The sequence below is a fragment of the Leguminivora glycinivorella genome, chromosome 5 (assembly GCF_023078275.1).
Source record: "Leguminivora glycinivorella isolate SPB_JAAS2020 chromosome 5, LegGlyc_1.1, whole genome shotgun sequence".
NCBI classification, from domain to species: domain Eukaryota; kingdom Metazoa; phylum Arthropoda; class Insecta; order Lepidoptera; family Tortricidae; genus Leguminivora; species Leguminivora glycinivorella.
In genome coordinates, this window is record NC_062975.1 from 17,743,938 (window position 1) to 17,769,468 (window position 25,531).

The 25,531-nt window shown below is 38.6% G+C and overlaps 1 protein-coding gene across 1 annotated transcript in view; it reads right to left on the bottom strand.

Annotated features, from left to right (window-relative positions):
• LOC125226408 (blood vessel epicardial substance-like) overlaps positions 1 to 18,678 on the bottom strand; it is a 29,575-nt gene extending 10,897 nt beyond the window's left edge. Inside the window, exons 1-5 of the mRNA XM_048130388.1 lie at positions 18,410 to 18,678; positions 16,271 to 16,473; positions 14,626 to 14,820; positions 9,474 to 9,582; positions 5,762 to 5,873 (exon numbers count right to left, since the gene is read on the bottom strand). Coding sequence (XP_047986345.1) covers positions 5,762 to 5,873; positions 9,474 to 9,582; positions 14,626 to 14,820; positions 16,271 to 16,473; positions 18,410 to 18,610 — 820 coding nt within the window. The 5' untranslated portion in view covers positions 18,611 to 18,678. The remainder of the gene's footprint in view (positions 1 to 5,761; positions 5,874 to 9,473; positions 9,583 to 14,625; positions 14,821 to 16,270; positions 16,474 to 18,409) is intronic.
• Between the last annotated feature and the right edge of the window lie 6,853 nt (positions 18,679 to 25,531).

A 25,531-nucleotide genomic window follows, 5' to 3' on the forward strand; every position in this document is an offset into this window, starting at 1 on the left:
ATCTATTAACTACTGGCTTCCTGTCGGTTTTATGTTATACATAAATTAAGTGATTCACCACCATCATAGAGTCATAATGGATAACTGTGCTGTGCTGTGTTAAGTCAGTTTCAACTCATGAAACCTTAGTGGCTAAATTTTGAAACATCCCTTTGTATACCTTCCTATTTCTTATTATGACATTTCTGTATAAATAAAGTATATCAGTCACAGTACGCCCTAACCAGCGCCGGCAGAGGTTTAAACACGTCTCATTAGTGGTTCAAGCGAAGGCACGGACACCTAAATAGAACCGTTTTTCCCCCGAAGGGTAAAAACGGATATTTAGGTTCCTGCCGAAGCTTGAACCACCCTTAAGGGCCTTGCCGGCTAAAGGTACTGAGGAAAAAGCAGCCGAGCGCTGGTAACCGGGCGACACTAGTACTTGACTGGCGCGCCAGATGGCGCTACTAGTCGAGGAATTCACTCGATTAGGGCCGAGTTATGAAGGTGTTAATCTCATTAGTGGTTCAAGCTTCGGCAGGAACCTAAATATCCGTTTTTTACCCTTCGGGGGAAAAACGGTTCTATATATTATGTGGCTTTTTGGCTATGAAAGTCATATATTCATACATTCTTGCCTTCTTGGCTAACCGTACCTACTGATTGCAAATAAATGGTTTGTTTATGTACTTACCTACATAAACGGTCACTTCTCTTCTCTTACCGAGTCCTAATATTACATTATCATACCTATATCTCTGATCATAGGTCTGTATGCCTCCCTTTTTCTGTAACGTGAATAAAAAGGACGGCATGTTGTCTATGACTATATTTCTATGATAGTGTAATATCGGCCTAAATAGTTTGTAAAAAATAGAAGATGGGAGATACGAGTATAAAACAAATAAATACATTCTTCTCTTCTCCTTACGCAAAGACCTAAGTAATTTAATTTGTGTAGCATCCCTCTATTAATTTCTAGTCCACCACTCAAGAATCTACTTATACTTACCTCAATAATATTTTCTCTATCAAATAGAAAATAAAACAAAACGGCAGTGTAGGTACCAAAATTTATTATTTCAATAGTTTCACCTATTTTTAGTTTCTTTTTAATAATGTTTGAAAATTTCTGGAAAACTAAAAAATACTATAAGTTTAATTCACTAGAAATGTTACATTACCATTTACCCAGTCTGTGATACCTGATCATCATTAATCATTTTTATGTCCTTTTCAATGCAAGAATGTCAATAGAGTTAATGTCGGGACGTCGATAAAAATGACACATCACTAGTACAAAAACATAACCTAAAAACAGTTTGGAGAAACTTCAGAACAGAATTTAACATGGTAGTAGTTATTATATAAACTATGAAAAGATCGTATTTTATGCTTTGTTTAGATTCTACAAATAATAGTATCAATAACTGACCGAAATTCACTAATGAAACACAGCAGGTTCTTGGGAGTTTTCTTTTCTCCATATACGTGAATTACAGTCCTTAATCACACAAGCCATAATCACACAAGGAACTTGAACACATCACAAATAAGAATTTAGCAGGATCATCAACTATCTATCAGGAATAAACACAATTAAATTAAAAATCGGCCAGACGACCGCCGAGATATTTGATCTAATATAATACGATTATGTAATTTATGTACAATTGTCAAAGGTAGACATCCTGGGGAGACATCTGGGGGCCTGCTCCATTTCAGCTTCTTGGCCTTCTTTTTGGTGGAGTTGGGAGTAAAGGAACCGCGAGCATCGCACCTTGAACTTCGTGTTTCCGGTCTTCTTCTTCGGAAATCTAAGAAATATATAAAGTTGAATTTGTAAAATAGCTAAATAACAAGAGAATCATAACAAAGAACAATAATCATTGATGGCGTTTTTAAGGTATGAATATTGATAGGTTATTATTGCAAGGTCGATAAAACACATCACATCACTATGCTAAAAAACATAACCTTTCCGAGTTTGAGAAAACTTCCAAAAAATATGCAAAAATCTATACAGAATTGAATAAGATTTGAATTGTATAAACTACTAATATGTACATTTATATTTCTGCCAGGTCGTGTCGGTACAACCGAGCCTTAAGGATTATTCACGCTAGATTGTCTAACACGTCATTTTATCTAACGTGATCTAACTGATCAGTGATCATAGGGTGCTCTTCATAAAAAACGAAGTTCTTATACTTCTAAGATACCTGTATTAAGGTGTGCATTGTGCAATAAAAAGTATTTGTATTGTTTTGTACTTTAATTTAGTTATATCCGTTTACAACACTAAGACTTTTTTGTGAACATAAAATTTAGATACTCCAAATTTTTAAAAATGCAACTGTAGATCTGACCCTTTAGCACAACTTGCCTTGTCGCGCGCGACATCAAGCGCGACTTCAAGTATGGACTCGCGCGCGACAAGGCAAGTTGTGCTAGAGGGTCTGGCAGGCAAGTAAGGTTGCGCAATATAGCCTAATCACGCTAATATATATATTTATATAGCCTAATCAAGCTTTATCACGCTGCCGTGCTTGAGCCAGAACATTTTTATATCAACCGAAAAGACGCGTGACGCGAGTGATTCGAGTAAATCAATAACAACTCATTATCAAAATGGAGCATCTGACTTCCTACGCCATCCATTATTGACATGCTTTATGAACATGGTGATTTGAACCACGCAATGATTTTTTTTAATTCCGAATTATGACCGAACTTGTTTACTGGATAGTGACCCTGTCAGCCAAGCCGACACGACAGGATAGGGCATTTAATTTAGTGATGGATACAGATATTTCTTCCAGAGTCATGAAATTTTTTCTACATATCCAATGTCGCCAACCAGAATTTGAAACAAACTAACCAAATCCGAATGCCAAAACAAACGTTACAGTGAAACATTTATAGTGCCCTTGGCGTTACGAACCTCTAAAACCCCTTTTAAAGGGTACCCCAATTTATATACAACTGGTACATCTGAACCCAGCGAACGCACACTTTAGATCGTAATCTATTCCAATGCCTTCGCTGTGCTTCGATTAACGAGTGTATGGAAAGTGCCACGTCACCGATATGCAATCATATGAACAATTGCTCGATCACAAGCGTTTTACTTTTTTACTAAAAATAACGTTTAGGGCGTTAGCTAGTAATTGAGCGTACACTTTCCAGGACTAGCGCGGGCAAATCGCGAAAACAAAAATCTCTCATAGAAAATTTCTAAGTCTCACAGCCATAATTTGTATGGAACAGAATTTTTTTTTCGTTATTGTGGGGATGCACATTATACCTATAAGTGTACAGCCAACCAATTGGAACCCAAGGCCACTCTACAACCATGTCAAAATGACAAGCAGTAAGAGATTTCTTACAATCTGATTTATAAAGTCACTGTGACATAGTTCTACAGTGGCCTAGGGTTCCAATTGGTTGACTGTACATATTCAGATTCACACAGTTAATTTCTGCAGGTGACTTTATAAACAGCGCGAAAACGTACGTGTCAACCCACTTCTCAATATAATTTTGTAGTTATGCAAAATTTTCCCTTCGCAAAAGCAAGTCACATAAATTTGATGAAACGAGCAAAGTTTTTAACGAGAACTTATAAAAATTATAATACTTAACTGCCCATAATAAGGGCTCATATAGACGATACGAGACCTCGCAAGCGATTTTACATATTACAATCCAGCACACCAATCAAATACCGCAACGTAATGAAACTCGCATGCGAGTTCTTGCGCCGTGAAATCACAGTATAAGGATATATCAGTAGTTAATCTCCGGCAGCGGCGGCGCGGTCGTTACTACTGCGCAAGGTCACGCAGGGTTGTACAACGTTACTATAATCGACTTCGTACAATGTAAGTTGTTGTAAATCTAATAGGTACTATTAACTGTAAGTAGGTTTTAGTATAACAATACCACGTCATGACACCACATTAGTCAGTATTGAAGATACAAAAAATCATTATAAATATATTACTCTCATACGCGCAATAGTAGATTGTGTAACAATAATTGCAAAAGCGTTAATTTAAGTGTTCATTTTATATGTTTTCTCTAGAATACACCCAATCCATCACAATAAAAAAAGATTCGTTTGAACTAGAAACGTAGGTACCTACTGTCCTACTCGTATTAGTAACTGTGTATGGCGCTATGCTAGTACCAACGCTCTTTCTACCTTTTTATCTAATAAAGATTCAAGTACGTATTTGTTTCTTAAATACTGACGAAATCATATTTACATAAAATGTTTGAATAGATGTTTGCACAATATTTAAGTAGGTACCAAACTTTCGAGCTAGATAGATCGCAGCATCTACCTAAATGTCGTTACAGATAAATCCTTATTGATTTTAATGTGTCATTCTAGCTTTAAATCTCACTTTTACGCCATTTACGTAAGCAATAATGTACCTAACACTGCAAATATATAACAACCACTTACTTTTCTGGGTGTCTAGGAATTCTAAAGAATGACATTTCCGCATTTTGAGAACTTTCCATACACCCATAAACACTACAGTAACGAAAATATGTCTTCGGTGCTGACGTCATTTTCTCCCGAACTCAACACGTCAACACAGCGCGCAAACGCGGCCCCGACTGTCCAGCCCAATAATCACCAGTTTCGCATGTTTTCGCCGCATGCGAGGGGAGGGAGGGGGACACACCGCGCGGCGTGAAGTTTGTAAGAAGAGTTATTACTGGTTTTATACTGTGGTGAAATTGAGGCCTACGGGTCGTGTACATGACCATGCAATTTCTTCGTGTAACAATTATAATTAAATAAAACTTTTATTGTATAGGTATACGGTATAACGCAGAGTCATAACCATATTATTATGTAGTAGGCACAAAATCCTTCACCAGTAATAATTTACGGATCAAATATTGGTTTTAATTGACCTAAATTCCACAGTATGTAAAAAAGCTTTTACTGGATAACTTGAGTCTTCTGGTCAAGCCGATGTCTATCATACACATAACACACAGGCCGCGCACAATAGGACACTCACAACAGTCACAATCACAACTTGATAGTCTTGATACCATGTCTAGTCTTCAAAAGGGATTGTATTGGATCTACGGTTTGAGGTAGATAATATCACAGGACAAGAAGCAAAAACACAATATTATGTAATCGCTCAATTATTAGCGTCAGAACAGATTATATTATATCATTGGTTTAAAACGATACTTGAGGGATCGATACTCCATACAAACGCTCTCGACTATTTGCTCCGGGTTTTTGAACATAGAGCAATGATTTTTTCAACACGGATTATTATTATTTTTAATCTGTGTCGCACCGTTTTGATTTTTTTGATATTCTTATTTTTAAAGACGCTAGAGCCCATCAAAACTTTCCAAAACGGCGTTATTGATTATGGCGTAAAAAAGGTGTGTTATTCAAAATTGGTGACAATTAGCCGAAAAAACTAAACGGTCCGACAAAGATTATTTCATTTTTATTCATATTCCCAAAATTCGTTACGATTAATTAAGTTTTGAAAGAGGAAACAGTCGAGACCAGAACCTCGATTTTAAAGATTTTTCCGCAATATCTTTTAACTGAGTTGTTCTTAATGGACAATTTTTTTTCGATAAATCTAGTTAATAGCACTTGTATATTAAACTAGAATTCCTAAATTAAAATAGCACTAGTATATTAAACTAGAATTCCCTTTCCATTTTAACATTTTCGCTCCTGTAATAGCGTCTTAAGGGAAGTATTTAACAGTGTACTGACCTATGAGACAGTCGAGCACGACCTTGAGGGCTGGCCGGTGTCGCAGCACGCGCTCGAGACGCATGCGCGGCCAGCAGACGCACGTGCTCACCTCCTCCGCCACCACGGACACCTGGGATAAAAAATTATTATTTATTATTCATCAATACAGTGCAATGGTGTGGTGACGGGCTAAGAATTTCACAACACCGTTTCCGCACGTGGATGTCGTAGAAGTTGACTGTGTTATGGGCCTAATGAGGAGGCACACTCAAAGGTTATGAATTATGATAGACGGCGCCACCTATTAGTCCATTGCACAGATAAAGAATTTCATACCGTGGGAGCGAGAAGATGATATTTGTTTTCTCTCTCACACATATGAATGACAGTGACATACCTAGACACTTGCACAGGCGTCTGGCGGGATAAAATGTCAGTGTGCCTCCTCTTTCGTTTCTTTTTACACCTTTGCTAAGAATGGCATGGAAGCCTGGGCAATTTCATGTGCTTTGCCTACGACTTGGTACGAATTACTGTATATATGCATGTACAATCGTATACAAATTCTTAGACCATCAAGCTTATTTATCGTTTGGCTTCATGGAAATTTTTATCACACTTTTTAGACAGAGTGGAAATATACATTTACGCAGTATGTGTGGAATCCACCGTCCTTTTCCCTCTGCTGTCGAAAGAAGGGAAACTTGGCCCTACCTACTGAATCCACTCCGATCAATCCTCTTTCAAGTTTGTGAGGTCGCACATGAGTCAAAATTCATTCCGCCACGGTGCCTTCCGGAATTCTTAATCAGTTTCGCATAACGTGTAGACAGAAAACAAAGTAGTAGACAATGTGAAGATCCATCGATCCACTGACTGCCACTAGCTGTCTTGGTTCAGAATTAATGAACTTATTTGAACTCATGTCACATGTGAATTACGAAACTAGGAAGAAAGTATATCAAGATTAAGAAGATACTCTAGAAATGCCTTTATCAAAATTAAAATGTTGACGGAACTGTTAAAAAACAAAAATAATTTCTTTAATAAATATAATATGTTGTTTTTGTAACTATAGCCTAATTAATAGTGTAGGATAATGAAGTTAATTCAAAATACTAATTGCTAGATGTTCCTGGTCCTGGTCTTACCCGTAATCTCTCCTGGGAGCAATTTTAATGAACACAGACCCAAAGGTCACGTCAAAAGACAATGGATTATACCTTAAATGTAAGCTCTAGGCAATTACAAAGTAGTATTTTATAACATACTAGCTTTTGCCCGCGGCTTCGCTCGCGTTAGAAAGAGACAAAAAGTAGCCTACATATGTCACTCTCCATCCTTTCAACTATCTCACTTAAAAAATCAAGCAATTCGTCGCTCCGTTTTGCCGTGAAAGACGGACAAACAAACACACACACTTTCCTAATTATAATATTAGTATGGATATGGATTGTATGTCCAAGCAGGCAATTATGGTCGCGCGATAAATGATAAAACATCTGGCCGTCCCTATCGCACTTACTAATAGTGCGATAGGGACGGCCTGATATTTTATCGACTATCGCGCGACCATGCTACCCGTGCAAGTAAACTAGTAGGAGTACATGTTTGATTTAATAATCGCAAAATGGAAGCAAAGTTCTGTTCTACTTTTGATCTTACTGTAGATCATTGATAGAAAAAATCTTTAGGGAAGTGACACTTAACTTAACCGAGTTATAGGTCCCTGACAAAGACTTCGTTCGCTTAAAGAGTTACAAAGACTTTCATCACGATTTATTTAAAAATCACGCCTAAAATGGACCCATTACAATGGTCACCTGACTATAAATAACATGAAACATCTACCCGACTCATAATCCAATCATCCCTTAAGCACTCAGCTTATCCCAGCACAAACCTATTTGCTAGTCAAATTAGAAACCCGGTACTCCATAAATACCGTACCATTTCAAATCAAAACACATTACGTAAAAAGGTATTCCGAGATTTGGAACTTGCCCAAGTGCGCCCACCATTTGTCATAAGACGTGCCTTTTAATATGAATTTAGGAACCTAGGAAATACTTTGCATAAAACATTGGATTCTTGATGACTTTGTTTGTACAACCAGCTCTACATACATACATACTCACACTTGTATTCCCAAAGAGGTAAATAAATCACATGTAACTGTTCAAGTTCTAGTGCCACAGCAATTAACTTGAAACTGTTGAAATAACCGAAATTGAGATATTACAGTGACAAATTGCTAGCCCAACGCCCACATCATCACTGAACCCATATCCCACAGTCAACGACACCCACGGAAGGAAAGGTGGTGAAATTTTTAAAAAAGTCATCTCAGTTAATATTTACATAAGGTACAGTGGGGCAAATTCGACTGGGGGTCAATGTAACTGGTCCATTTTTTCCATGTTTTACAATGTTTGCATTATTAAATAGGGTGTCCACCTTGACGACCGGTCTGGCTCAGTCGGTAGTGACCCTGCCTGCTAAGCCGCGGTCCTGGGTTCGAATCCCGGTAAGTAGATATTTGTTCCTGAGTCATGGATGTTTTCTATGTATATAAGTATGTATTTATCTATTTAAGTATGTATATCGTCGCTTAGCACCCATAGTACAAGCTTTGCTTAGTTTGGAACTGTTGATCTGTGTATGTCCCCAATATTTATTTATATTTATTTATTTATATCAAAGACATTTAACTCCGTATAGACAGATAAAGTAAGAAAAAAACGTCGTTACAGAAAAAGGTACTTAGATGGCATTACCCTTTGGGGTAGCTAGATGGCGCTAATATTAATATTTGCTTTGCTTCAGTTTGGGACTAAATTGAAAACTGTGTTCAAAAGTTTTAAGCCTGTCCTCTAATATTTTACACATTTATAACTTTATTTATTTATATGTATTTGGCAAGCGTTCTGTGGATACTTATATACATGTAGAACTCAACATCATAGTTTAATAATGGAAAAAATGGATTAGGTTACAATTGCCCCCCAGTCGAGATTTGTCCCGCTGTGACTTACAGAATTATCGCTGAAACCGATATTTGACAGCTGAAATTACCATTTTTCACTCGCAGCTACTACGAGTATTAATAAATGAGCGCGCGCACTCAAACAATTGATTGATATACTCGTAACAGTGGCAGGATTTAATTAATGATCGAGTATTGCATTGTTTGTGTATTGCGTCACCATTATGCAATGCACCGGGATTGTTAGCTTAAATATACCTACATCTGTGATGTATCAATATATAAAGTGTCATTCAATTAAATCTGGGTAAATATTTTAAAGACACACACGGGTCGAACGCGATAAAATAACATTTTTACTTTTTTTCAACGTATCGTCCATTGCACTAGCCGTGGTCGCGGAAAACCACAAAAAAACGTAAAAAACACGAGAACTTACAGGGTAAATATTATTTAGGGAAAAAGTATGAGAGAGACGGCGAGTTCCACATATTGTGCGTCCACACGTGGTGCGACAAACAACTGCGTCTCGCAAAAACGAACTCGGGGTCGCGCTAAACCTAGATGGCGTTGGCGAGATGACCTTGACGCTTTAGATAAAGACTGGTGGGAAACGAGTCAAGATCGGGATACGTGGAAAGGGAAGAGGGAGGCCTTTACCCACCCAGCAGTGGGGCACTCTAGACTCATAAAAATAAATGAAAAATATCTCTTTGGCTACTGAATATAATAATAGAATAGTACCTGGAAGACGTCATCGGATTGCTCGCGGTTAGCCTCCCACTCCGGCGAGTCTATGAACTGGTACGGCTGGATGAAGTGCAAGTGTGTCTCGTCACAGCTGACTCGCATTCTGTAAAAAATATTATCATTCTCAATGACCTTTGACCTTACACCACGTGGAGACGATCAGTGGAGAAGGAGGCTGGCGCAAGTAGACTAGGCTGGAAGGAGCTTGAATTAGTCGCCTAGGATCGTAAAAAGTGGAAGATTCTTCTGAGAGCCCTATGTTCCTAATGAGAAATAACAGGATCACTTCATCATCATCAGTGACTTCAAACAAATCTCATTTATCCTTATAACTGTTTAAGTAGATTTTTCATCGAGCGTGATGCTCGTGCCGCCGACGATAAACGATATGTCTTATTCTATCAGACGTCGGCGAAAGAGTTAAATGTAGTTTGCCTTTCATAACGGTAAAGGGGTTAAACGGCAGAACTATATTTATTTGTTTTTTTTTTCATTAATACAAATCAGGTAGGTCATAAACGTTACTAAAACTAAAATATTCCTCCCTGGATCGTACCTGGATCAAAAGTCCCCATTCCCGCTGCATTACCACCGCTGGACGGCAATTGAGACCTGTTGGACCAGATACGACTCAGAACGAGGATCGCACGACGATCGTATTCATCACGACTTAATTGTACCTGGCTTAACTGCGTTAAATGTCCGCATTACATCGGCACTGTCACGTCACTGCGCTGAATGGCTAATGAGATCTGTTGAATCTGGTAAGATCCGGGCCGAGATTTGGATTTTCCGTCTTTTAGCTGCTGGCCTAAATCACTCACGAATTCCATGGCCTCTAAACTCTGACAGTCTAATTAAACTTTACTTTCTGTATTTGATTTCGATAACTAAAGACTAATTTCATCATCATCATCATCATATCAACCCTTTATCGCCCACTGCTGAGCAGAGGTCTCTCTTCTAGTACGCCACTTGTCCCGGTCCTGAGCTAGTCTCATCCAGTTGTGACCCGCAATTTCAAAAACTAATTTATCGACCTTCATCGCGAAATTATCAAGGTTGTATCCAGAGCCACTCCAAAAATAAGTGGAAAAGTTAACTTCCATAGGCTACGCGGTGCGCGCAGTTTTTGTTTACCTTTTTAGTTTACTGTGCCTATATTAAATACTAGAGATGTGATATACGTAGTTTGTTCCCTTTTCGTTATAAATGATCTTACAATCTGCAAAATGTAAGAAAATAGCTAGATAACTACCGGCCAGTACCATAGAACTTGATACATTTGAACTATGAATTATTAACAGAGGAGGTACAGTCAACCAATTTGAATCCTAGGCCACTGTAGAACCTTTGCACAGTAAACGTCAATGTGACTTCTTATGGCAAATAGAACATGGTTTAAATGAGACAGGGTTCTAGAGTGGCCTAGGATTCAAATTGGTTGACCGTACATAGACTATAAGCAACACATTTACAATATTAGTGTATTTATGCAAAAGGCGAGTCAATCCCCTCTTGATATATGAGCTCGAATGGCTTTTAAGGGAATTGAAAGTGCTAACACTAAGGGGAAGCAATTTTAATTCCAGGCGTGTCTGGGCCAAGCCTTGGTCTAGATAGTGCTGAGGGGCTTTATTCAACTTGTTTATAATTTACAATTGTCAATATTTGCAGCATTTTAAAATTAACTGTGGATATGCCCATGTTAAATCTGTAGCATCATAATTAAATCACATTTACCTACAACCAAAAGGTCAATTGAAAATATAATGAAAGAAAAGTAAACTTTGTTTTAAAACTAACTACTGTACAGTTTATTACATTGTTTGATTTGTTTATCAAAATTCTTTCCCAACCGTGGATTGCAAATATCCAATTTTGGCAGGCAATATTCGACAAATTGTGATATATACTTTTATTACCAACGGATTAGTTATAAATACAAAATGTCAGTCTAAGCTTGTCGAATACAGCCCCTGTTTATGAACACTTTTCATACAAATATAGTGCTAATTAATTACATACGCCGACACGTAGTAAACAATGTTAACCGCTACAACTGACGTGATGAAAACATTCAACAAATGTTTGTAAATATTAGTCAGTGCTGTTTGGACGTTTGACCACAAATTCAAATTTCATTGCGTTGTGTTTTTAACCCCCGACGCAAAAACGACGGGGTGTTATAAGTTTGACGTGTCTGTCTGTCTGTCTGTTTGTCTGTCTGTCTGTGTGTGTGTCTGTCTGTGGCATCGTAGCTCCTGAACGGATGAACCGATTTCGATTTAGTTTTTTTTAATTTGAAAGCTGTGTTAGTCGGGAGTGTTCTTAGCCATGTTTCATGAAAATCGGTCTACTAGGACGCGGTCGGGGGTTTTTTCAAATTTTAATTTTGTGGTTAGGTTATTATTGTTTGCATCTGCGATTTGGATTTTTGGAATAATATTAAGTATTTGGGTTGCTCTTTTTTTTTAAAGTTAAAAAGTTAAAGGCGCTAGTAAAATTTGTGATACATTCTGGTTATAATGGTGCTTGGTCGTTTAAGAAAGAAAGTAAATAGGTACATAATTTCTGAAGTAACTTATTTCATGTTTTCGTCATCAAATTATTGTCGGATAAATAAACGTCGGAAGGTTAGTGTTAAAAACATTATATATACGCGATTAAATCCTCTTTGCGACTTTGAATAAATTAATTTTGTTGGCTAGGATGCATATTTAGACTGAGGCAGATTGTCGTTTATCACTTTGATTTGGTTTTCACCTTAATTTGAAACGAGGCTAAGATGGCTAAGCGTGGAATCACGAATCATTGATCAGAATAACTACCGTTTTCTTATAGTATCATATCGTTTTTGAGATAAATTTAATATGGGCCTAGTAAAATTTGTTATGGTGAATTATAATAACTTCAAGAAAAATATCGACTAAATTTTAGCTATTTCCAAGACCGTGGTGGAAAGGAAACCACCGTTTAAGTGAATAGTTGCCGTAAGAAGAAAAGTGTCGTCCAACCTCTGAAGTTTTACTTAAAATTGCGTAATCTTTTGATACAAGTATTGAATTCAATTTATAGTGCAAATTTTATTGGAGTTAGAAAAGCCGACGTGGAAGCCAATCCTAGTTATGTTCCAAAATCATTTTATTTGTTTCCTTAAGTGTGCTCCTGTGTACAAATCGAAACGGATTGACGAAAATGCGGAAATATCGAGGTTTCAATCGGACGAAGGAGCACGAGAAGATAAAATTCCTGAGAACTTATTTCATCGCATTGATGATTACATATTTGAAGTGATATCTGCTAAACCTCCAATATTTTCAAGTAAATGAAACAAGTTTTTGTAAAAACCTATACGTGGCGTGTCGTCGCGCATCGATCGATGCTGACAAGCGTGATTTGGTGCATTGTGGTACATCTTAAAGCTAGGAACATAGCGGACGTCCGTCGTAAATCGACCGCGGACGGGAATCTGGACAATGAAATTACACATAACCGTGCAAACTATCGGTCGACGGACGTGGACGTGGCCTTGATGGACGTCCGATCGAAATCTGGCTCGCTGGATGTTTTGTTCCGTGCACACTGATCGGTCGCGGTCGCGGTCGATTTACGACGGACGTCCGCGTAGTATGTTCCTAGCTTCCGACGCTGACAACACCCAATGGCCTTGACGCTAGCGTACACTGTCTATTCGTATGGGAGTATGTGAGAGCGCGATGCCACTAAAGAGGGCGGCTAGGTACGAAAAGTACGGAAAAATATTAAAATAAAATAGAAAGATGCATTATTTGTGCAATATGTTTAGTTAGTGTTTTAGATGTGTATATTTGTGTTATTGTAATTTTAATTAAATACAACTAAGTGAATATAATTGAACGACATAGAACCGTTTAATGACGAACGCGAGACCAATCTTTGCAATTTTTTTCTATCGAGCCGATTTCATTAAATCGTGTATCGATACAGCTATGTTCGTTGAAATATAATGAATAATAACATATAATTTACTTGCCTTACTAAAACGAATAGTTTGGCTTTAAAAAACTGCGCAAGTAACATCAATTTTGCGCAATTGGGTGTTGTCAGCCCCTTAAGGTTGATATAAATTAAGATCATAACCCTATCAAATTATTGTGACAGAATCAGCCCCCAACGTGCCGTTCACTAATGGGAGTGCTATTTTTACGTTTTAAGCACCTGAGTGCCCCAAGGCAGGCTGTAACTAACACCTTTCGGGAAATATGACTGCAGCGGAGTCGGTAAAAGCGAGCAAGTTTTGCCGACGGCTTATGTTGCCAACGTGAAAGGTATGAAAAGTATGATAAGTTGGAAAATAGAGACCGCCTTTATACTCGTAACTTGTGACCTAATTTTAGCTCCAGTAAGTTTTGCAAAGTCCTTTCTATATATAAAAAAATTCACTCCGAGATGCGTACCTTTCGGGAAATATGACTGCAGCGGAGTCGGTAAAAGCGAGTTTTGCCGACGGCTTATGTTGCCAACGTGAAAGGTATGAAAAGTATGATAAGTTGGAAAATAGAGACCGCCTTTATACTCGTAACTTGTGACCTAATTTTAGCTCCAGTAAGTTTTGCAAAGTCCTTTCCATATATAAAAAAATCACTCCGAGATGCGTACTGCGTAGCCTCTCATAATTTTTTGGACGTGCTTCTGATTAGGAAATTCATCTTGGACATCACCATCAATTGGATTTGGGTATGGATAGCTCATTGCTTTAATAAATCATGAATGTAAAATTAATAACAAATGAAAATATCTGTGAAATTGCGAAAGTAGATATTAGAAGAATGTCTTTTTCGCGTACGAACATAATTGAACCTGATAGATCATCATCATAAACGTCCTAGGCTACTTCACTTATCGAACCAAACTTAAATATACATGAATTTGAACCCCATGCCACACTTTGTAGTTATTGCAACTTTTATTTAAAAGAAAGAGATAAGTCTACATAGAAATGATACGCTAGTAACGAATTAAAAAGTCGGGGTATTCTTTCTTTTCTCAGGGCACTCTTTCACTTACACTTACATTTCTCTTGAGCTGTGAACAACTAGGGTCAAGCTCATCCTAGGCATCCAATGGTTAAAGCAGTGAATGAATGGAACGAATGAAAACTCACTTCCCCTTCAGCAGTATAGAGAGCCTCTCATCCGCAGGCGTGACGTCCTCCACCGCATACGCTTCGCCCGGTTCCAGTCGCAGCACCCTCGCTTCACGCGTCAGCTCTTGGAAGTGCTTCTTGTTCACTTTCAGTGGCTTGAAGAGCTTGAGGTACAGCTCGGTCAGTTCCAGCGAGAGCGCTGGGGGAAGAAACCTGTGGGTCAAAAGATTACGGAGATACTATAACTTAAAACCGGCCAAGAGCGTGTCGGGCCACGCTCAGTGTAGGGTTCCGTAGTTTTCCATATTTTTCTCAAAAACTATTAAACCTATCAAGAACAACAAAAAGTTCAAAACAATTTTCCTAGAAAGTCTTTATAAAGTTCTACTTTTGTGATTTTTTTTATATTTTTTAAACATATGGTTCAAAAGTTAGAGGGGGGGGGGACGCACTTTTTTTCCTTTAGGAGCGATTATTTCCGAAACTGTTAATATTATCAAAAAACGATCTTAGTAAACCCTTATTCATTTTTAAATACCTATCCAACAATATATCACACGTTAGGGTTGGAATAAAAAAAAATATCAGCCCCCACTTTACATGTAGGGGGGGTACCCTAATAAAACATTTTTTCTCATTTTTTATTTTAGCACTTTGTTTGCGTGATTGATATACATATTCGTACCAAATTTCAGCTTTCTAGTGCTAACGGTTGCTGAGATTATCCGCGGACGGACGGACGGACGGACGGACGGACAGACAGACATGGCGAAACTATAAGGGTTCCTAGTTGACTACGGAACCCTAAAAAGCTATGTAAGTTACGGATTCTGAACTTGGCACTCAGTGCAAAGTCTACCTATAAAAATTTAACTAGAGTTAAAAAATGGTCCCAGAGCTGGGATACCTGCATTTATTCATTATTTGCTGCTTACAATAGCAATAAAGGTATCGTGTTCTGACCGGAAAAAAATATTTTTGAAAGTTTTATAAAAAGCTCTTTCATTTGATATGTACCTCAATATGTATAGTTCAAAAAACTTTAATTTTTAATTTTCACTTGAACCCCCCAAAAGTGGCCCCTGCAATTAAATTTTCTAAATTTAAATTACATGTCTCTTTGGGTCACAGGTTAACAGGTTAACATATGTGTGCCTAATTTCAAGTTAATCGGTTCAGTAGTAGAGAAAATTGGTTGTGACAGATGTACGCACGAGTGATCCTACAAGGGTTCCGTTTTTTTTTCCTTTTTGAGGTATGGAACCCTAAAAATGTACAAAGAACATTTTTTGAGCGTGAAATAACCAAGACACTAATAGCTGACTGTCTTGGACGACTATGGTCTAGTAGAAGCTGTGTCAGTCCCCCTTCAGTCGTTCTTTGGACATGTATAGGGGTAAAACGTACCTTAGTTAATTCTTAAGGAAAGCATAGATAAAGGTAAATTGACGTACCTCATGATCAAGAAGATAGTGTGTACAGAATTGACGAACACCAACGCCAGAATCTAAGCAAGCATATCGGGCGCGCACACCTCAGCGCCGGCCCACATGGCCATGAGCACTGCGCTCGCGCAGGCGAGCGTTCTGCTTGAAGCTCATTCAGTCACATCCCCCTTTAGATAATTCACACAGAAGACATGGAGAAAGGCAATTTCCCGTACCTTATGATCAAGAAGATAGTGTGTACAGAATTGACGAACACCAACGCGAGACTCCAAGCGAGCACATCGGGCGCGCACACCTCAGCGCCGGCCCACATGGCCATGAGCACTGCGCCGGCGCAGGCGAGCGCGCGCAGCACGAGTATGCTCTGCTTGAAGCTCTTTGGCGCGAGGAAGGCGATCGCGAAACAGAGGTTGGCTGCCTGTGAAAAATATTACATGATTAGTTGTTTATCTTAGTCTGCCTGTTTCAATAAACATGAAATATATGTCTGTTTAAATAAAATAAAATGTCACTGTTTCACTGATGGCACACCTCGGACACTGGCGATCAAATATATTGAAAGAGGCGCATTCCTAGCACACAGTCTTAGCTCGTGTAGGTGAACGCGTACTATGCTTGTATGAGTGCAATATGACAGGTCGACTGTTCGTGTTTTTGACAGGCGGTAACTGTGAGGTAACCGAGAGGGGGTGGGCGGCACTTTCAGCGGGGAGCGGGAGTGGCCATACTGTACGATAGTACTCTTTATTATACTGTGCTGATGGCGAAAATATGATCATAGGTATGTATGCCTCCCTTTTTCTTCACCTGAAGAAAAAGGACGGCATGTTGTTTATGATCATATTTCTATGATAGTGTAATATCGGCCTAAGTAACGAGTGATTCAGTTACGTCACTAAGGGCAACTTGCACCAACGAAAATGAAGGGTTAACCCGAGGGTTAACCCACCGTTTTATATGAAATTTGACAGTTGACAGCCCACTAACCCTTAGTTAAGTTGTTGGTGCAAGTGGGCCTAAGAGGGCACGATATCGGGTATGTTAAGTTATTCGGCACTGTTACCTTTTACAATAAATGTCACTTTACGCTTCTCGCTTCTCCCGGTGTCAAGCCAAGTTACGCTGACACACCGATATCGTTGGGGGCCTGCTGAGAATCAGTGGGCTCCTTAAAATTCACGTTGACTTAACGAAATTCAACCCGGATATTTTTAAGTTTTTATATTAAAGGACGGTCGGTAGTGGAGGAAACGTCCAAAATTGTTCAAAATTGACGGATATTTCTATTTGGAAAATACTTTGGTACTGGTAACAACTTACTAGTATCTGGTAACAGAGCTTTTACAGACATTGAGCATGAAAAATAATAAAATTATTGTCTTCGGTTACCGCGATAGTTACTCATAAAATAAAACTATGGAAACGGTTGGTATGGTTTTATGTGGGTATCTTTTGCACATTGTAATTTTTCCTCAGTCACACGTTGACCACGAATGCTGTTAAGTATTCAAAACGGCGGGATGAATAGTAAATTCATTATACGCGATTTAATCCGTTTCCATAGTTTCATTTCGTGAATAATAAAATTCATCTCGCATTGTATTGGTATGTTGCTGAGAGCATGCATTTCCTTCCTGTTTCACTTTCCTTTTGTTTTACTTTTCCCGTAAAACACATACAAACGTCTATGGTTTCTAAGCAGACATTAAATAAGAGAAAAAACCGTTGTTCCGCAACAATAAGAGCCCATCTGGATAGTACGGGCAGGTATTTGTTCAGCTACGGCAGCATGCATAAATCGTCCGGAACAATAGACAGCCGAGCTACGAGCGTTTTGGCATCTAATCTACCAACTTCGATCTAACAAATTAGTTCCCGTTAGATGAGTTGGAATTAATTTTCTGGTACAAAAAGTCATCGATTAAAGCACTTTTTGAAATGGTGTTATCGACGCAGTTAAGCGTCCGGAAAAAGTGATAATAGACTACGTTGAGCGTGCTTAAAAATGTCTGTTTTAATAAATGGAGAACGGTCTGTACCGTTCTACTGTTGGTACGTTTGGCAGGTAAACGTAATTAAGTACATACAGAGGCCGGGTCGAAAGGGGTTACCGGCCGAAGATAAAAGGTTTAAGGCTTTTTTCAAAGATGGTATGAAATAAACAATAAGTAGTCTACTGAAAATAAAAACTTTGAATGGCTGTATTTCCTAAACCGTGCGTCGCAGCGCAAAAATAATCAAATTTCGTTCCCTTGTAAGGCCCCCGGTTACATAGCAATAAAAATACACACTACCAGTGGCTTCAGCGTCATATTCAAAATTCGGAGCACAAAATCCTAAGTTGTAATACGGACCTGGAACAAGTCCTGCTGTGCGTTGGTCCACTTCGCGCAGAACCAGTGGTTGTCGTCGTCCGTGGCGTTCCCGCTCAGCTGGTCGTAGTCAGCGTCGTAGGTGAGATTGAAGCGCGAGGCGTTGTAGAGCGACGTGTTGTAAACCGAGGCGTTGTAGCCCGACGTGTCTACGGGCGCGGGCGTGCGAGGCGCGAGCGCCATGCTACGCCGGCGCCGCCGCGCGCCCTCGCCCCCGCCCCCGCCTCGCCTCCGCTTCTCCGACACGAGACGATTCAGTTGGGCTCGAGCCTTCAGTATTACCAACTCCATCACCACACCGGTAACACACTTCGTCTAGCTGAGAGCTCCCCGTGTCTGTAACAAAGAAAAAACTGTCAGTCTCGACCAGGTTTACTATGCAATCAATAGCTATTTACGATACATGACTACACGTGCTTGCCACGTTTAGATACTGCACAGTTAATAGTTTTTTGCGATACAAATGCGGAGTTTACTATTCTCACGTGTGTCGAACAACGTTTTACAGTAGCTTGGTCCTTTAAACTTTCGGCATACGTACGGATAGTGATCATATACATGAAATTAGCACTATATTTCTGTTTTGCACGTGGCATGATATGAAAAATCAGCTCTCGATATTTTATATTATATTGGTAGTGTCTCGGTCGACTCCCCTAAATATTATGCTAGTGCTAAAGTACTACCTAACGGTATTCTTAGTAACATAATATAATAACGTATGGTACTTTTTAATTAGAAACAAACTCCCTAAAATTCTCATCCAAATTGCCGAGAAAAAACTATTTTACTCAGCATAATGTTTTAATGAACCATAATGTTTTATTCCATCGTTAAATTCTGCTAATACCATTGCTTTAATCGCAAAATCTTGAAGTGAATTAAATCCATGAAGTAGATTATATCAGGATTTTCCCATATTATTATGGAGACTTGGCACTGTTCCTGGGCGTGAAACCGCAATAGGGAAAGAAAACTGTTAACGATTTGAAAGTTTTATTTCTGGTGCCAGATAAAGATCCTCTAAAAAGACAAGATGAAAAATACGTTTCCAACATTTTGATTAACAATTGTATGGAAATTTCCTAACACTACCTAGTTTATAAGTACTATAAGTAGGGCATGTCAAGTTAAATCCTAAAAATGATGTAGTTATTTTATTTTTTTAACCACATGATTGTTATTTTAAATTGTCATCATGATGACACGTTGTACTACATCGACATTCGACTTCATCGCTGCTGTATTTATAGATTGCTTCACTGTTAATTCACTGCTTGGAGCAGTCACTATACTAGCCGCGAACCGAACTGACGACAGTAACGACCACTGTCATAAATAATATCCTTAATACCTACTGCCGCATTTCCTTCTTTCTAGGACCATGAAATGTGAATGAGATGATTTATTCCGCTCATCAGTTTGGTTTTAAACCGAAAACGCAGCACGCAACTTAATCGAATCGCTGTCAAATATTTTTTTTATGCGATAGGAGGCAAACGAGTAGACAGATCGCCGGTAAGCGATCACTGCCGCCCATGGACACCCGAAGTGTTGGAAGTGCGTTATCGGCATTTAAGATGTGTGTACGCCTGTAAGGTGTACGCTCTTTTCTTGAAAATTTGAAGGCCGTACCGGTCCGGAAATATCGCACGCGATAGTTCATTGCTAGACTGTGAATTGTTTTGTTAGATTGTGAATTTAGCGCTTAGTAAGATTATCTACAGTGAGTGCCGTGCTCGCTCTCTACCAAATCATCCTTTATTCCGTGTGAGGAATAATTAGCATTGTCTATAACGCCTCAACGCAGTTAATCTAGCAATCTCGTCTAACACCACACTCTATCTCCCTCTAACACATCAGATTACACGCGTGTATAGGGTGAGACAGCTAATGTCTTAATACTTGGTAATCTTGTGCCCGATCTGTTAATTGCATGTGAAGTTTTCTTTGCTTATATTACAAAATGTCTCTTTGTATGTATACAGAGTGGCTCGAACGCAAGGGGATAAATGAGACGACAAACTGTGTGATGATTGATACAGAGAACGTGACTAAAATTTACTTCTTTAATATAATAATAGATCAGAAAGAGAAAGTAAATACGTATTTTGCTCCCCATTAGTCATTTTTTATACGAAGATAATTAAGAAAGGACGACTGAAATACATGGTGATAATTGAATTTAAATTCGAATATAATAAGTATATCAATGTGTACAATAAATACAACAACATGAATATCGGTGATTAAAGTGGGCAAATCTTACGATTGTTACCAAAGGACTATTTTATCAGAATACTAAAGAACATTTGATTCGGCACCTAAGATATAAATATACGGACTCAAAGCAAATGCACTTATTTACACTCAAATAACCTATAATATCTAATAGTTATGTCTATAATATTATTATTCATCTATAAAATATTTATATTATTATAAAATATTTACTGAGTCCAAAACATCCTTTATTAAATTAAAGAAATACGATCCATTTTGCGAACAGAAAAATAATATCTTAAATTCTTATCACATTATCCTAGTTCACCCTGTATACCTAAAGACATAAAAGCTCTTCTATCTCTCGTTGAAGTGTTGTGGATTGCGTGGCCTGTAGTCGTCTTAAAGGATTATGAGCCCGCGTTTCCGCAAATGCTTTGCTTCCAACAGATTGGCTCTTTGACCGAATTCTGTGATATATGTAAAGAGTGGTCCAGTAAAAAAGCAGCAGTGAATGATCAGATATATTTTTTTTATCCTTTGCTAATTATGAGGCAGATATTTTTTTTAGTAATCTGTATGTAATCCATACTAATATTATAAATGGAAAAGTGTGTGTGTCTGTTTGTTTGTCCGTCTTTCACGGCTAAACGGAGCGACGAATTGACGTGATTTTTTAAGTGGAGATAGTTGAAGGGATGGAGAGTAACATAGACTACATTTTGTCTCTTTCTAACGCGATCGAAGCCGCGGGCAAAAACTAGTATACTATAAAATAGAAATAAAATCATATTGGGAAATATGAGGTTGCCTGAGTTTACAAATTTTTATTGTAATGGTCTTTAAAAATAGTTGAACAAGACAATTTGACAATCTTCATTATTTAATTTTACAGAATAGGATCTACAGATACTTAATTACAATGTATCCATTTTTTCACCTTATTACAATGCACTAAGGTGAAAAAGTGTATACATCTCGTTGTAGTCGACTATACAGTCGGCTTCAAATCTATTTGAGCTGCCAAAGCTCTTCCAAATATCAAACATGTCTGTTATCAAGTCAATATAATTTATGGAAGCTTTAGCAGTTCCAATACATTTGATGGCGACAGCACCTATGTATATATCTAACCCTGGCGGTAAATATTTTAATAGGTATGTACAAAACTTTCTTCATTTTGAACATGTTTTGAACTCTTCGTGGTTCGAAACTAAGAATACATAATAAATTAATAAACTTCCTCATGTTTCATATACGTGCATGCATGAGGACTTTATTGAGGCCCCGAAGTTCCGGAGAAAAGTAATATCGTCGGAGGCGTGCGTTGACTAAGCAAATAGAGGTCTATTCTGGAGGCTGGTTCGGTTTTACGGACTTGCTTCTGTTAAGATTGTATTTATATAAGACCTTGAAGACTCATGCTGATGGGTACGATCCAAAACGAAGTTACGCTATATTTTTGGAGGTATGTTCACGTATGTACGTCTGCATACTATTGGTGATTTGAGCCCAGGTGCCGTAGCCGAATGGCATTTCTGCGACGCGAAACGAAAACGAAACGCCGCGATAGGTTAGTCTGGCTCTGTCGTGCCAATACGCAAGAGCGATAGAGATAGATATCTACGAGCGTTTCGTTTCGTGAGCGTTTCGTGAGCGTTTGTGCCATTCGGCTACGTACCCAGTAGCCACGTTAGCAACCCAACATCGGTCACACATCGCAAACGGTGTAGAATGCAAACTAGTTCGTTAGGTATCTTCAAATGGCTTTAGTAGGAGGTAGGGCATAGCGAATGACATTCCGCTTTGTGTGGTAGGGCACAGCACAGCGGATATCGTCTCGCTCGAATCTAGAGCAGAGCCCAACTGGGGTAGTACCTCCGCCTTACAGAAGACCGCAGCCAAATAGCACTAGACCCTACTCATAGTGTTGTGTTCCTGTCGGTGAGTAAGGCTGCCAGAGCTCAACGAGGGTGCGGTGTGCTGATGACGGGAGGACTTACGGAACTAACTTGTTCCGTTTATTGTTCTTTGAGTCGTCGGCAACCCGAACACTCCTTGGAACTTGTACACTCCTTTTTGCTGTGTACTTAACACAGCAAAAGGGAATGTACAAGTTTCTAATGGGGTGGCAACGCGCATGTGACACTGTTCGAGTTGCAGGCGTCCATAGGTTACGGTGACCGCTTTACATCAGGCGGGCCGTATACTTGTTTGCCACCGACGTAGTATAAAAAAAAAAATGGCCGAAGTCAATTTGCACAGAATAGGAGCCCCGCGGGAGCGGAGCTCTGTCGATACCTATCGCTTTAAAGTTAAGATAAAATTGAAGAAAGATTCTAGACCGTTTACGATATGTAGACGTTTGATTTGTGCTATAAAATACCAACTCACTGTAGAGAAGAGCAGGTGGCGTCCATAAACAAACTCGTCCCTTAATTGATTCAATAACGAGTCTAAAACCAACACGGCGAGTAGCACCGCCAATTACAAATAACTGATAGGGTTGTTGTTACTTTGCGGCTATCGTATGTCTTTTAGAATTGTTAAAAATATATTATTGATACCGAAACGATGGCACAGTAAGAGACAATTTTAGACCTCACACTTAAACTGATGATGATACTCAGAACACCGCCCAAAATAGATCATTCGAACAAGATAATACAGTTTTGCATATTTTAATGTAAGACAAAAAATATCGCGGTCGTTCTCAAGATTTGAATCCGCGTAACTAAGTATTGAGTTAATGATTCGATTTGAAAAATTATGTTTGCTCTAGGTAAATATGGGTCGGATGTGCTGAAATGACATTTCTTCAAACAAAACCCAACTTAGCCATTTCTAACATATCTACTTATATAATTTTTGACTTATCATTTAATTTGAATCGGACCATGACTGTGTGAGAACTCACTGAAAAGTTTGACGGAGTTGTGCACGCAGCCATAATTTGAGATCGACCCAATACCGATAAAACATATCGATGCGGCAATCCATTACTGTTAGGTAATTACTTAACTTGACCACGAGGACCGTTTAAAAGTTACAGTGGTCATAAAATAAAGTATGTTTATCGACTATTGGAGACCAAAGCAATCCTTCGAAAGTCGGTCAGGGTACGTAGCCAAAGGCACACACGATAATATCTGTTTCGTAGCTATCTATCTCTATCGCTCTTGCGTTTGGTGCGACAGAGCCTGACTGCATTTCTGTCGGCGTCTGGCGTCGACGATTGCCATTCGGCTACGCCAGCAGGCCATTCCCATCGCTTATACTTTGCCAGATTAATATTTTGAAAAACCAGTGTAAGAGCGAGCTCCTGTGACGGATAGTTGTAAGTAATATACAGGTCATGTTATACTGGCTTTGCGCCAACGCAATGAGAATGCATTAGGCTACGTTCGTAGATGTTATCTACGTTCACCTGCTACGCCGTACCTCACAGCCGTTTCGTAAACCTGCGCTATAAAAGTAGTGAAGCTCAAGATTATATTGGATTCATTTCTTTGTTTTATTTGAAAGCGGGAAAAACGCATTTGTTTTTCTTTGTGATACTGAGTTCTAAATATTCGGATTTCATATTTTAATGAGCGTGGATTTGTGAAACGAACTATCACAATTTTGTTCTCTTTCTTTCAATTCAACCCCTCAACTGCTAAGAATGAAACTGAAGCTTGAGCAAGTTGATGATGATGACTGTACTCTGTCTACTCTCGGGAATACAGGCTTGAGTTTGTGTATGTATGTTAAACGACCTTGGCAATTGTCCTGGTGATTTTTCATTTCATGCACAACTTTAACATCAAATCGCACAAATTAAAACCATCATAAATCAGTATTGGGCTCATTGCCAAGAGCATCAGTAACACATTTTAATAGCAATTTCCTGATTTAGGAAATGGCTGTAAAACTGCGTTTGTCTTTGTTTAACCTATTATACATACGACATTACTCTCAAGCGCTTATCATATTGTATTAGTTTCAGTGCAATGGACATCTCGAAAGATATGTAAGCATTATTAATTACTTGTAGCTTTTGTATTTCGTGTCTAAAAATATACCGCAGAAGCAACCAACCAATAAAAACATGTTAATTTTAACCCCAAAACCAGTCAATTTCAATAAAATTGACGTACACCGAGTAACGAAGCTTGTAATAAAAACAGCTCCTCGTTAAAGGGTTGTATAAATAAACCTTTGAAACACCCATACGGTGTGTTACATATAAACAAAAGGGCGTAAGTGCCTGCTTTTGTAAAGGTTTATAAGTTGTTTGGGAGTTAGGTGGTGGGGAAAACGCGCATAATGAGCTGTGGCGGCTGGAAGTAATGCAATTTGATGCAAATGCGATTTGGCGATAAAACGCCACGCCACGTGGGCAAGGAAGTGTTGGACACGGTGCACGATGCACGGTTACATGGTAAGGACGCCAGCAATAGGCTACTAGACTCGTATCGAATTTAGCACATCAAGTTATTGTTTTCTGTAGTATTTGACATAAGAAATCAATATGTATAGCTTGCGGGGATTAAAAGTGCGTTATGACTGCGTATTTTTAACTAAAGGTGTGTGTATGTTTTTTTTTAAATTATGGACTCTGAAAACGGTGTTGGCCAATGGAGTGACGTCACATAATTCAAATCAACTATGGAAATTAGAGGTACTAATCTAATCTCCATAGAAGCAACCTCTATTGTATTAAAATTCATAGTCGTTGCTCGGCTGTGACAATGTCAAATATTTTTTCTAAATCGACTGACGTCATGTCATAGATATTCTATAGATTAATATGGCTGATGTAATTTTTGCCTGATCACGTAAAGGTAAACTTTAAATTATTTTTTGCGGGTTTTTAAGTCGTAATAAAATATGGTACTA